Source organism: Scyliorhinus torazame, chromosome 6, assembly GCF_047496885.1.
Source record: "Scyliorhinus torazame isolate Kashiwa2021f chromosome 6, sScyTor2.1, whole genome shotgun sequence".
In the NCBI taxonomy this organism is placed as follows: Eukaryota; Metazoa; Chordata; class Chondrichthyes; order Carcharhiniformes; family Scyliorhinidae; genus Scyliorhinus; species Scyliorhinus torazame.
The window spans coordinates 102,929,202-102,943,741 of NC_092712.1; the positions used below are offsets into that span (position 1 = coordinate 102,929,202).

Consider the following 14,540-nt stretch of genomic DNA (forward strand, 5'->3'; position numbering starts at 1 on the left):
AAAGAAACGTTATGACATTTGTATCAAGATTTTTCCTCCACTATTTGTTGAGGTATAAGCCATTTAAAATAATTGATTTACATTTTGCACAATGATGATGCATTTTGAAATTAGTTACAAAGATTTATGGAATCATGGAAATTTCAAGACAAAAATCATAGAAAGTTCAGTACAGAATCATAGAAAATTCAATTCAGAATCATTGAAATTTCAATACAGAAGGAGGCCATTTGGCCTCTTGGACACATTGAGTGCTAGCTCACTCACCAGACTTAGTTTTCTAGTTCCTTCCGTATTTCTTTTGAATGTAAATGTTTTAACTAGTTATGTACTTATCTAATTTCCCTTTTAAATATCATAATTGACTCAATTTCAGTAGTCATGTTTCATAAACCAAGATAGCATTGCATATCCGAATAGCCCAGAATATTTTCATCAAGGTGGTGGCCTTTTGATATGTGTACTTTTTAATTGAGGTTCTCTCTTTTAGAATGTGGTGGCATTCAGATTGGAGAAAATGGATTCATTTCAAGCCCCAACTATCCATCACAATATAATCCTTTGACCCACTGTGCATGGAGGCTGGAGGCTCCAGAAGGACACACAATAACTGTGAGTCTATTTTTGAACATGCATGGAAAAGTAAGCAAGTATTCTTCATATAGTTTATCAGGAAAATATTTGTAGCTTGTGCGGCATGCTTCAGTGAAAAATATTGGCCACTAACTTTCTGGTTCTGGCTCCCAGTGTTGGATTGGTGGTATACCAAAGATGCACTGGGGAATCCCTCTTAGAGGTTCCCAGGCAACTTAAGGGGTTAGGAAGGTGAAAAGGGATCATGAAATGTCATTGGCATACAGGATTATGGAAAATCCTAAGGTGTTTATACATATGTAAAGAGCAAGAGGGTAGCCAGAGAAAGGGTTGGTCCATTCAAAGATATTGCAGGAAATCTATGTATGAAACCAGAGGAAATGGGAGAAATACTAAATGAATACTTTGCCTCAGTATTCATCAAAGAGAAGGACTTGGTGGATGAGGAGTATAGGGCAGAGTGTGTAGATATTCTGAGTCATGTTGATATTAATAAAGAGTAGGTGTTGGGCATCTTAAAAAGCATTAAAGTAGATACATCCCCAGGGCCTGATGGGACCTACCCCAGAATACTGAGGGAGGCAAGGGTGGAAATTGTTGGGGCCTTGACAGTAATCTTTGTATCCTCAATGGCTACAGGTGAAGTTCCAGAGGACTGGAGAGTAGCCAATGTTGTTCCATTGTTTAAGGTCAGCAGGGATAATCCAAGAAATTATAGGCCGGTGAGCCTTACGTCAGCATTAGGGAAATTATTGGAAAAGATTCATAGAGACAGGATTTACTCACATTAGGAAACAAATGGACTTATTAGCGATGGACAGCATGGTTTTGTGAAGGGGAGGTCGTGCCTCACTAATTTGATCGAGTTTTTCGAGGACGTGACAAAGATGATAGATGAGGGAGAGGTAGTAGATGTTGTATACATGGAATTCAATAAAGCCTTTGACAAGGTACCTCATGGTAGACTGGTACAAAAGGTGAAGTCACATGGGATCAGAGGAGAGCTGGGAAGTTGGATACAGAATTGGCCTGGGCACAGAAGCCAGAGGGTAGCAGTAGAAGGGTGCTTTTCTGAGTGGAAGGCTGTGACTAGCGGCGTTCCACAGGGATCAGTTCTGGGGTCCGTGTTCATGGTGTATATAAATGATTTGGAAGAAAATGTAGCTGGTCTGATTAGTAAGTTCGCAAATGACACAAAGATTGGTGGAGTTGTGGATGGTGACGAGGATTGTCAGAGGAGACAGCAGGATATAAACTGGTTGGAGTCTTGGGCGGAGAAATGGCAGATGGAGTTTAGTCTGGACAAGTGTCAGGTAATGCACTTTGGAAGGTCCAAAGCATGGAGGAATTACACAATAAATGATAGAACTCTTGTGAGTATTGACAGGCAGAGAGATCTGGGCGTGCATATCCACCGATCACTAAAAGTGGGAACGCATGTGGATAGGATGGTCAAGAAGGCATACGGCATGCTGGCCTTCATCAGTCAGGGCATTGAATATAAAAATTGGAAAGTCATGTTGCAGCTGTACGGGCAGCACGGTAGCATTGTGGATAGCACAATTGCTTCACAGCTCCAGGGTCCCAGGTTCGATTCCCGGCTTGTGTCACTGTCTGTGCGGAGTCTGCACGTTCTCTCCGTGTGTGCGTGGGTTTCCTCCGGGTGCTCCGGTTTCCTCCCACAGTCGAAAGATGTGCAGGTTAGGTGGATTGGCCATGCTAAATTGCCCTTAGTGTCCAAAATTGCCCTTAGTGTTGGGTGGGGTTACTGGGTTATGGAGATAGGGTGGAGGTGTGGACCTTGGGTCGGGTGCTCTTTCCAAGAGCCGGTGCAGACTCGATGGGCCGAATGGCCTCCTTCTGCACTGTAAATTCTATGTTCACTGTGTTCTATGTTCTGGACAGGATCTTAGTTAGACATAATTTTGAATATTGTGTACAATTCTGGTCGCCACTCTAACAGAAGGATGTGGATGCTTCGGAGAGGGTACAGAAGCTATTTACTAGGATGTTGCCTATTATGGAGGGCATTAGCTATGAGGAGAGGTTAGATAAACTTGGTCTGTTCTCACTGGAACGGCAGAGGTTGAGAGGTGACCTGATAGATGTCTACAAGATTATGAGTGGCATGGACAGAGTGAATAGTCAGATGCTCTTTCCTAAGGTAGGAGAGTCAAGTGCTGGGGGACACAGGTTTAAAGTGCGTGGGAAAAAGTTTAGAACAGATGTGTGAGGCACGTTTTTCACACAGAGGGTGGTAAATATATGGAAGGCGCTACCTGAGGAGGTGGTGGGAGCAGGTACGATAGTGGCATTTAAGGGGCATCTAGACAAATATAATATTATAATATTCGCTTATTGTCACAAGTAGGCTTCAATGAAGTTACTGTGAAAAGCCCCTAGTCACCACATTCCGGCGCCTGTTCGGGGAGGCCGGTACGGGAATTGAACCCGCGCTGCTGCCTTGTTCTGCATTACAAGCCAGCTGTTTAGCCCACTGTGCTAAACCAACCTCAAACCAAACCCAAACCAACCAAATATATGAATAGGGTGGGAATGGAAGGATATGGACTCCGTAAGTGTATACGATTTCATTTAAGCAGGTACCATGGTCACCGCAGCCTTGGAAGGCTGAAGGGCCTGTTCCTGTGCTGTATTGTTCTTTGTTCATTGTTCTTTGTAAGGGTTTATCCGGCAATTGACCAGAAGTGCTAACGTCCCCTGGACAATTGCACTGGGCTGTGAACCATCCGATGGAAGCAATTTTAATCACTAACTTCAGATGTTTCTAATAATCTTTATTAGTGTCACAAGTAGGTTTACATTAACACTGCAATGAAGTTACTGTGAAAAGCCCCTTGTCGCCACACTCTGGCGCCTGTTCAGGTACAAAGAGGGGGAATTCAGAATGTCCAATCCACCTAACAGGCACGTGTTTCGTGACTTTGTGGGAGGAAACCAGAGCACCCGGAGGAATCCCAAGCAGACACAGGAAGAATATGCAGACTCCACACAGACAGTGACCCAAGCCGGGAATCAAACCCGGTTCCCTGGCGCTGTGAAGCAACAGTGCTAACCACTGTGCTACCATGCTCCCCCAGTTTTGCCAGTGTTATGCTAATAGTTACCCCGAAAGAATTAGAAAAAAATAAAAGCACTTCAACTTCAGCATAATTATTTTAAACACACAGGACCAATCTCGCATGGGACACCCCCACACTCCTGGCCTCTCAGGGGACTCGTCCACCCTTCCTACTAAGCACCCCTCCCACATATTCCCCACCACTGACCACCCCCCTGGATTATTTATGTAAATAACTTTATTTTTCTTCTCTGTAACTTACTTCCATCAACCAGCACACCCCAATCTCAATTTTTTTAACTTTCCTTTTTACCTGAAAACTGAACCCATTCTTACAACAGTTACCAGGTTGTCTGCAGCAAAAATTTTCTCAACAAAATGAAATATGATACAATGACTATGATATGAATTCATGGGTTGTTAGGACATAGAATGTTGAAATTTAAAAGCAAGCAAGTATGGGAAATAAACCTAAAGATATCACAGCATTGATGCCGAGATTCTATAATAGACGCCATTGCCTTGATTTGCGCCTGCTTGCAATAACACAAAGGAAGAAAGGACATTAATCAAAATGCAGAATACATTGTTTTCCTCTGAGGGAATGTAGATTTAAAGGGGACTAACTTAGCCTCGCTTCAGTGCTAGGGGTGAGGGATTTACCTGCAGAATGAGCTTCTTGTTCTCAGTATGCTGGTGGTGCATTCCTGTACACCACACCCTTCAGGAGCAGGTGCCCTTGAACAGTTCCAGTAGCCAACTGCCTCACATTGTTGGCACCCTCTGAGGTGGAGGTTGCTGTCAGGACTGGGTCACTCCTGAAGGAGCCTGGATGCAAATGGGTCACACACACACACCCACACCCACACACACACACACGGGGTGAGGAGGGCTGATTGAGGGAGAATGGGGTGAGGTAGGGGAATTGGGGGGATGAGGGAGGTAGATGGAGGATGAGGGAGGGGGGATGAGGTAGAGGCAGTTAATCCGGGGCAGCACGGTAGCATTGTGGTTAGCACAATTGCTTCACAGCTCCAGGGTCCCAGGTTCGATTCCCGGCTTGGGTCACTGTCTGTGCGGAGTCTGCACGTCCTCCCCATGTCTGGCTGGGTTTCCTCCGGGTGCTCCGGTTTCCTCCCACAGTCCAAAGATGTGCAGGTTAGTTGGATTGGCCATGATAAATTCTCCTTAGTGTCCAAAATTGCCCTTAGTGTTGGGAGGGGTTACTGGGGTAATGGGGATAGGGTGGAGGTGTGGGCTTGGGTAGGGTGCTCTTTCCAAGAGCCGGTACAGACTCGATGGGCCGAATGGCCTCCTTCTGCACTGTAAATTTTATGAATCCTGGTTCCCACTGTCCATACCTGGGACTTACAGATGCACTCCTCCAATTCCAGCCTCGCCCATGTAACAGCTGCTTGGGCTTGTACCTTCGTGGACAGAAGCCTATACTAACACATGACTCAGAAATATCTTCACAACTATCTCTTCCCACATAAGCAATGCCATTGAAGATCCATTTATACTGTTTAACATTTGCATCTCCTGTATTTTTCTCTTCACAGCTGAAGTTCGTTTACTTTGATTTAGAGCCTCATTCGACTTGTGGTTGGGACTCTGTTACAATCATGAATGGTGGGTCCTTCAGCTCACCAATCATAGGCCAATACTGTGGAACCACCTCACCAGAGCTGATTAAATCCGGTTCAAACAAATTGTTTATTATATTTAGCTCTAGCCACAGTGTGCAACATCGTGGTTTCTATGCGACATGGATATCTGATTCGGCAGGTAAGAGAAAATAAAATGAGAGAAGTAGTTATCAGTTCTGAAATTTACTGTTAAATGTTTTCTCAATCTTGTTAGTCACATTCAGTTTTGGGTATTTCATTTAATAATAGTTTACAATGTTTGAATAGAACAATGGTTGGTCACTGATACAATCTTCTGTATGTGGTACATTTGTTATTAACAGTCTGCTAAAGTCATAGAATTTACAGTGCAGAAGGAGGCCATTTGGCCCATCGAGTCTACACAGGCCCCTGAAAGAGCATCCTCCCTAAGCCCACACCTCCATCCTATCCCTATAACCCAGCAACCCCACCTAATGTTTGGACACTAGGGGGCAATTTATCATGGCCAATCCACCTAACCCGCTCACCTTTGGACTGTGGGAGGAAACCGGAGCAGCCAAAGGAAACTCACACAGACACAGGGAGAACGTGCAGACTCTGCACAGACAGTGACACAAGCCAGGAATCGAACCCGGGTCCCTGGCGCTGTGAAGGAACAGTGCCAACCACTGTGCTACCGTGCCGCCCTCGAACAACTTTCTCTTATTTTAATTTGACTGCAACTTCACATTTCGAGCTTAATGATGTGGAGATGCTGGCGTTGGACTGGGGTGGGCACGCTCCAAAGGCTAGGGATTCCAAATAAACCTGCTTGACTTTAATCTGGTGTTGTAAGACTTCTTACTAGCTGAATGAGATAGCATTCTACTCTATTTTCTTATTTGTTGCTGATAAAATAGACATTAAAAGGACTTTCTAACAGCCCAACTGAATGGAATATACAAGTGGAAAGTCCCAGCAAACAAGAAACAGTCCTTTCTCAACTAACACTGTAACAAGCAAATTGCTGGCACTATAACAACACATTGTGCACATTTGGACCAGCTCCCAGCCTAGCTTCATTCTCAGCAAAATTACATTATGGTTCTGTAATCTTTCATCCGAAACCTCACATTTACAACAGTTGGTCATTGAGTATTTATCAAACTGTGTCTTCCAGTGTTCAGCAGTACACTATTCTCTGCTGCTGAATACTTGCATTAAAACATATTTTGATGTCTCAAGGCACTTTTAGGACAACTCATGATGGCTAGCAGATTTAATCTTGGAAATGTCCCACATATGAACATGTATATGAATTAGGAGCCGGGATAGGCCACTCTGCCCCTCAAACCTGCTTCGCCATTCAAGAAGACCACGGCTGATCTGATTGTAACCTCAGCCCCACATTCCTGACTCTCCTAAAAACCTTCCACCCCCTTCTTAATCAAGAACCTATCTAGCTCAGCCTTAAAAATATTCAAGGACTCTGCTTCCCCTGCCTTTTGAGGAAGAGAGTTCCAGAGATTAAACACCCTCTGAAAGAAGAAAATCTTCTATCATACTGCTGGAAAATCATATTGCAAGTGGTCTATCTCTTTGGTTAACTTTTGTATTTGAAATATGCATTTGGTATTAATTAAGCCAGTCAATGTAACCTATTTGCCTTAAACTTAAGAGCCAAAGGAATTTGCTCGTGTTTAGCTGTTACCTGTAAACATGTCCCATTTCTCCATCATGTAGCACATGATGGACGTGATCTACAGGCCTTTTGTGCCTAGAAGGCAGCGCGTCGTGACTGGTAGATGCCAGATGATCCCTCTTCTGGGATCTAGCTGACTTGCCACACCTCGGGAGACAACGTGATGTGAATCCCGCCCAAATTTTAGCAAATCAGAGTGAGACAGCTGTTTTCACTTTAATATGCACTCGCACGATCTAACCAAGGCGTGGGATTGAACCTCCTCATTTTGGAGGCCTCGGGGGCGAGTGCTGTTCAGTGCTGGTCTCCACAAGCAGGGACCAAATGGAACGGCACTTTTGGGAGTCCCCGAGAGGATCGAAGGCCCCCAGGTGCTTGCTCTCTGGCAGGGTGGCACTCTGGTGCTACCTGGGCACTGTGGAACCGGCAGGCTTGTGCCCTGGCACTGTTAGCCTGGCTTCCTGACAGTGTCATCTGGGTGCCAAAAGGTGCAAGGTGGCACTGCTAGCTGACAGAACATAGCCAGGGTGCCAGGTTGGCATTTTTCCCATGACGGGGATCGGGCCCGGAAGTCTGTGTGGGTACGGGGGGGAGGTGTGAAGGGGCCGAGGACCCCCTTATAGGGGAATTGGGGTTTTGTGTGGGGGGGGGGGTTTCGAGCATTGTGTCGGGGAGTGTCCTGATCTCATCCTGCACTGAGGGGTTCTGGCGAGTGGATCTCCTCAGTGCAGGAAATGGGATGAAGTGTGTCTTCAGCCGCACGTTCCCCGCTGAGGCCTTCAATCTACCGACTGGCCATTCGAAACACCCGGCTAATTGCGTGCGTTACGGACTCTGTTCCCAGTCGGGTAGATCATGCCTGATGTATTTCTTCAATCTAATTATTAAGAAGTGGCATAAAATCAAGTTTGATTTCACTTGGTGCAATACTTTGACTTCACATTTGTAAAAATCTGTGTAAATTAATAAATGTTTTATGACAAACTCAAAGCTTTCCCTGCAGGGATTGCAGTTTATTAAATAGAGGCAACCGGCACTAATAAACCAAGTGCAATTTCCTGTTATTTTCCATTCTGGCATTCTTCCATTCAGGGAAACTCAATCGAAAAATAAAATGTCCCAAAATATATACAACAGCAAAACTTGCCACATCTGCGGCAGTGATATCTTTGTTAGTGATGAGCCATTTGCAAAAATGGAGTCCTAATTATCATGGTCTCTAACAAGTAATTCATACATGAGTTGGATTCTCCTGAGCTTATCTTTGATAATTTTCTGCATAAATATTGTCCTCTCCAAATTGAAGTCTTTTTGATTTTGTGTTGAACGATTAGCTTCAATTACAGGAACTGAGACTGGAATTTGAACTTCAATTCCACCCCAACATTCACAAAACAGACCAACCATTGCCATTATTACAGTGCGTTGTTTGCCTTTTCAAATTAGTTTTTTTTCAAAATTGGGGTTTTCACCTAGGTTTTCAAACTAAAATAGTACTTGTGTTGTTATGTTACTTTGAGTAACATAAGCCGCTACTTGGTGTAGGCATTGCTGAAGGATACTCCAGACTCTTGAGGTAAGTTGAACGTATTTATTGAGCGATTAACAAAGCTCCTAAATGAGTTCTACACTCTACTAATCTGACTCTAGTAACACAGTATACTCTACTAACTATATGAGCTTGCTCTAGACCACATGCTATGGTGTGACGGTGCTGTTAACCACACACGTCTTGCTCTCTACGTTTCTGCCGGTGGAAGAGACAGGGCCTGTGCGCCTTGTCCTTTTTATAGTGGTCGTGTGGTGCCCTCTTGTGGTGATGCCGCCTCTGAGTGTCCTGATTACCCATTGGTTGTGTCCTGTTCTGATGACCCATTGGTTATGTGTCTGCATATCATTACAGTACTATGTTAACCGTGTTAGATATTTACATTTCTGAGGAGTTTAATGATTTTATCAGAACATTTTATTAAAACAAGAATTAAGAAAGCTTACAAAAAAATAGTGCAATGCTACACATTATTTCAAATCATCAACTTTATAATTAAACAATGTTCTGATAAATTCTCTAATATGCAGATTTACTAAGAGGTTGCAATTTGAAATTTCTGCAGTGTTTTCACATCGAGCCTGTCAAAAGTATACACCTATTGTTTTGTTACCTTTTCTCCAGTGCAGTAATTGAAACGCGAGTGACAGGAAATTATAATAATTTGAGGATTTTTTGCCGCAAAAAAATCTTCCAAGTCTGCACTGATGAGAATTTTCTTGTTCCTAATTAAAAAGAAAAATAGAGCTGTGTATAATTGCAGCTGTTTTTTGTGGAATGTGTACTTGGCAAATGTCCAGTGTTCAATTCTAGTCTGTTTTTGTGTTTCGGAAAATACATTTTCAGAGATCTGCTTAGAGTACGAGAAATTATACCCAGCAAAACAAATATATTTTTTATTAACATTCATTGATTGTAAAGAGAACCTATCAGTGTCTCTAACTGGCTAACCGTCTTTGACTTTAGATCTCTCAACTAAAAAAACACCTAATGGTCAAATATTCTTTTTATAAAATGGAATGGAAAGGAGGAGGCATAAATTCTGGGGAGTTAAATGAGGAAGGATGGGAGGAGGCTTGAGTGAAGCATAAACACCGGAAAGGATTGATGGAACCAACTCCCTGTTTCTGTGTTGTATAGTCCAAATAATGATATTCATAACTTCCTGGTTCTCCAGTGTCGCATTTGGGGGTACACCAATGAGGCTCTGGAGAATCCCTCTAGGAAGTGCCGTGCAAAGGTTTACCTGGCAATTGTCCAGAAGCTCTAACTTCCATGGGACAATTACACTGCGTTGGAAACTATCCGGCAGAAGCAATTTAAATTGCTAACTTTGGAGGGCTCTGCCCAGTTTCAACCTGATAGTTAGGACAAAATAAAATCACTTCTGACTACAGAGTAACTATTTTAAACACAGGACCCAGTCTTGCATTTGATACCCTCCACACACATGAATACCCAGAAGATCCCCGCAACTATCGCCACCACCATCCCAGCCCCGTTCCACTGCCCTCAGATCCAGCCAGTGAGGACGGTTGGGCGAGACAGGGGCTTTGAATTTTAGCAAGGGTAAGTTAATTCAGAGTGGAAATCCACTGGGGATTGCCACTCTGGGGAAGTTATGAGCCTATGCAAATCCTTCCATTTGCACGAACATAAGAATGTAATAAATAGGAATAGGAGTAGGCCATTCAGCTCCTCAAACCTGCTTCATCATTCAGTTCCATTTTCCTCCATGCCCCTATAACCCTTGACCTCTTTATTGCTCAAACATCTGTCCAACTCACCCTTGAATATATTCAATGACCCAGCCTCCACTGCTCCTGAGGGTAGAGAATTCCAAAGACTAACGGCGCTCCAGGAGAAGAAATTGCTCCTCATATCCATTTGAAATCCTATATTCTGAAACTGTTACCTCCATGTTGTCCCATGAGGAGAAAACTCTTTTCAGCATCTACTTTGTCAATCCCCCTTACAATCTTTTATATTTCAATAAGCTTACCTCTCATTCTTCCAAGCTCTCATGAGTCTATGCCCAATCTGCTTTACCTTGCCTCCTAACACAGCCATTTCACCCCAATAATCAACTGAGGGAACCTTCTCTCAATTGCCTCAATGCAAGTATGTCACTTCTCCAGCAAAGAAACCAAAACTGGACTCAGTACTCCAGGTGGTGTGGTCTCACCAATGTCGTGTTTAGTTGTATCAAGACTTCTTTACTTATATTCTCCATTGGACTTAGAATAAAGACTTACATTCCATTGGTCTTTCCAATTACTTTCTGTACCTAAAAGCTAATGGTTTGTGATTTATGTACAAGGACAACCAGACTCCTCTGTAGAACAAAATTCTGTAATCCCTGTTTATTTAAATAATATTCTGCTTTTCTAATCTTCCTATCTAAATGCATAATCTCACATTTTTCCATAGTATGCTTTATCTGCTGAATGTTTGCCCAATCACTTTGCATATCTAAGTTCCAGACTCTTTGGGCTGGATTTTCATCCTTGGGACAGATAGTGGGAGTTGGAAAACCTCCTGGCTCAGCCCATCTGGGTTGGGAGGAAGTGCTAGGAGAGTGGAGATTTTCATTGGTGTTGTTTGTTTGTTTGGCTGCTAGTTGCCAAGGCATGCTATTTATGAGGCATGTCTCAGTGTTATGGGACTTTTCCCCAGTTATAATGAAAAAGGTAACGCACTCTAGCCCTCATGTCTCACACCCCATCACTTCCGACACAGCTTCCATGAAAAATATGCCTCCTCATGTCTCCATGTCAAGGTTTTCCCCCAACCCCATGGCCTCTCATACCACCCCCCACCCCATGCCAAAGTATGCTCTCAGCCAATAATTCTTAATAATGTTTGGTTGACAGCCCAGAAATCTATTAGACTGTGGAAACAGCTGAACCCCAAGGAAAACATTGTTTTATTGACAGCCCTGACTCTCTAATTCTGTCAATTTCACAATGTTCATTTACACATAATAAGAATGTTTCAAGTGCTTGCACTTTCAGTTATTAGTACTTTAAAAGGGTCTGGATAATTGACACTTTTATTGGCCTGTATTAAAAAGGAGTTTTTTCAATGCAAGTGGAAAGTTATCAATGAATGACCTTTTATTAAGCTTTTGTTCCACATCCTATCGGGTTAATTGCCTCCATGCAGTTTATTGTGAGTGATTGGGGTTGGAAGATGCCATGGCTTGGCATGGGGTATGAGGCACCTTAGGGAATAGGGGGTATATCTTGGCATGGGAATGAGGACATGGGAATGGTGCATAGGTGGAAGGAATACCCTGTCGTGAAGGGCCATAAAGCGTGTGTAAGGGGCATACCTTGACATGGGGGCATGAGAGGTAATTGGGGGTGAGTAAGGCTCAAACCTGTGCATAGAAGGCATGAGGGGGGCCTTTTGAACTCACCTTTAAGAAAAGTTCCATCATGTAGGCTGTGATTTATTCCACCTCTGAGATGCTGTAATGGCTCATTGGCTCATTGAAATCCTGGCCCAACTCCATGAAAATAATGGAGGACGAAGACATGCCTACCCTTGAAATGGAGCCAGCCAGGTCAGGCTCACAATCCAAACCAGCCCTCATGCTTAAAAGGCAGTCCTGAAAATCAGAAATCTCAAAATTGGGGTCGGGAATCCCAGAATCCAAATCTGTTTCCTGTGCGTTAGTCAATCCTCGATCCATGCTGACATATTACCACCAATACTGCAAGCTCTTACCTTTCACAGAATTTACAGTGCAGAAGAAGGCCATTTGGCCCATCGAGTCTGCACCGGCTCCTGGAAAGAGCACCCTACCCAAGCCCACACCTCCACCCTCTCCCCCTAACCCAGTAACCCCACCCAACACTAAGGGCAATTTTGGACACTAAGGGCAATTTATCATGGCCAATCCACCTAACCTGCACATCTTTGGACTGTGGGAGGAAACCGGAGCACCCGGAGGAAACCCACGCACACACGGGGAGGATGTGCAGACTCCGCACAGACAGTGACCCAAGCCGGGAATCGAACCTGGGACCCTGGAGCTGTAAAGCAATTGAGCTAACCACCATGCTACCGTGCTGCCCTTGTGTGGTAATGTCTGCGTGACACTTTGGCGAATACCTTTTGGAAATCCAAATTTGCATTGTCTACAGGTTTCCATTTATCCTTCATTTTTATTACACCTTCAAAGAATTAATAAATTTGTCAAACAAGATTTATCTTTAATAAAACCATGTTGACTCTGCTTTATTGTGTTTTCCAAATGCCCTGATACCACTTCCTTAATAATGGATTCCAGCATTTCCCCCATGACAGATGATTGGCCTAAAGTCTCCGGCTTTCTGTCTCCCTCTTTTCTTGAATAAGTTCATTACATTTAAGGGTTCCCATTCTGCTGCGTCCTTTCCAGAATCTAGGGAATTTTGGAAGATAACAACCAATGCCTCCACCATCTCTGCAGTCACTTCTTTGAAGGCCCTATGATGTAGAATATCAAACATGGGGTACTTGTTAGCCTTTAGTCTCATTGGCTTTCCTGGTATATCTTCTCTAGTGATATTGCTATTAATGTATGCTGAAAGATTTTGCATATGGTAGACACGTAAATTGCTGCAACTCGCTTCAACCAATGAACAATAACAATAAGAAAAATGCCCTTTGCAGCCTATTCTGATGAAGCTCAGCATATGCTCAAAGAACATCACCTTGCCTTCCAGATAGGCTCTTGACAGCCTTCTGATCTCAACATTGAATTCTACATCCTAACCAACATTCCTGTTTGATGTGTTGGGTATGCTGGGTCTGCGAATACTGCGTTTACCAGAGCAGTGAGACAGACAGGCTACCAACACTTGTAGAAATACAACTCTATTTTATTTAGCTATGAGCTGTTAAACATACTTGCACTATGGGTTGACACTATGTTAGGATGACTGGAGACCTGGGGCGTCATTCTCCGACCCCCCAGCGGGTCGGAGAATGGCCGTTGGCCGCCGTGAATCCCGCCCCCGCCCCCGCCGAAGTCTCCGAAGGGAGAGAAGTCGGCGGGGCGTTAATGGCGCCGCTGCCGCGGAGAATGTCACGGGTCTGCGCAAGGCAGCCGATTTTCGGCCTGCCGATATTCTCCCTTCCGGATGGGCCGAAGTCCCGTCGACGTGATGACCGTTCACGTCGACGTGAATCAAACCTCCTTTTCATCGGCGTGACCCGGTGCTCCAGGCTCACGCCGACCAGCGAGGAGGTGAGTGACGGCCTGGGGGGTTGGCTCTGGGCAGGAAATGGCGTGGCCGCAGACTGATTGCGTGAGGAGAGGTGTGTCTCGGCTTGTGGGTGTGTGTGAGCGGCGGGGGGGGGGTGGTTAGAGTAGGCTGGGCTCCGGGGGAGTGCCGGGAGGGGGTCCGTGCTGGGGTGGAGGTTGGGGGGGGGGTCCGTGTCGGGGTGGAGGTTGGGGGTTGGGAGGGGGTCCGTGCCGGGGTGGAGGTTGGGGGGGGGGTCCGTGCTGGGGTGGAGGTTGGGGGGGGGTCCGTGCTGGGGTGGAGGTTGGGGGGGGGTCCGTGCTGGGGTGGAGGTTGGGGGTTGGGGAGGGGGTCCGTGCCGGGGTGGAGGTTGGGGAGGGGGTCCGTGCCGGGGTGGAGGTTGGGGGGGGGGTCCGTGCTGGGGTGGAGGTTGGGGGGGTGTCCGTGCTGGGGTGGAGGTTGGGGGTTGGGGAGGGGGTCCGTGCCGGGGTGGAGGTTGGGGGGGGTCCGTGCTGGGGTGGAGGTTGGGGGTTGGGGAGGGGGTCCGTGCCGGGGTGGAGGTTGGGGGTTGGGGAGGGGGTCCGTGCTGGGGTGGAGGTTGGGGAGGGGGTCCGTGCTGGGGTGGAGGTTGGGGAGGGTGTCCGTGCTGGGGTGGAGGTTGGGGGGGGGGTCCGTGCTGGGGTGGAGGTTGGGGGTTGGGGAGGGGGTCCGTGCCGGGGTGGAGGTTGGGGGGGGGGGTCCGTGCTGGGGTGGAGGTTGGGGGTTGGGG

The 14,540-nt window shown here is 45.6% G+C and overlaps 1 protein-coding gene across 1 annotated transcript in view; it reads left to right on the forward strand.

Annotated features, from left to right (window-relative positions):
* cubn (cubilin (intrinsic factor-cobalamin receptor)) overlaps positions 1-14,540 on the forward strand; it is a 604,171-nt gene that overhangs the window by 424,497 nt on the left and 165,134 nt on the right. Inside the window, exons 45-46 of the mRNA XM_072510233.1 lie at positions 491-612; positions 5,239-5,464. Coding sequence (XP_072366334.1) covers positions 491-612; positions 5,239-5,464 — 348 coding nt within the window. The remainder of the gene's footprint in view (positions 1-490; positions 613-5,238; positions 5,465-14,540) is intronic.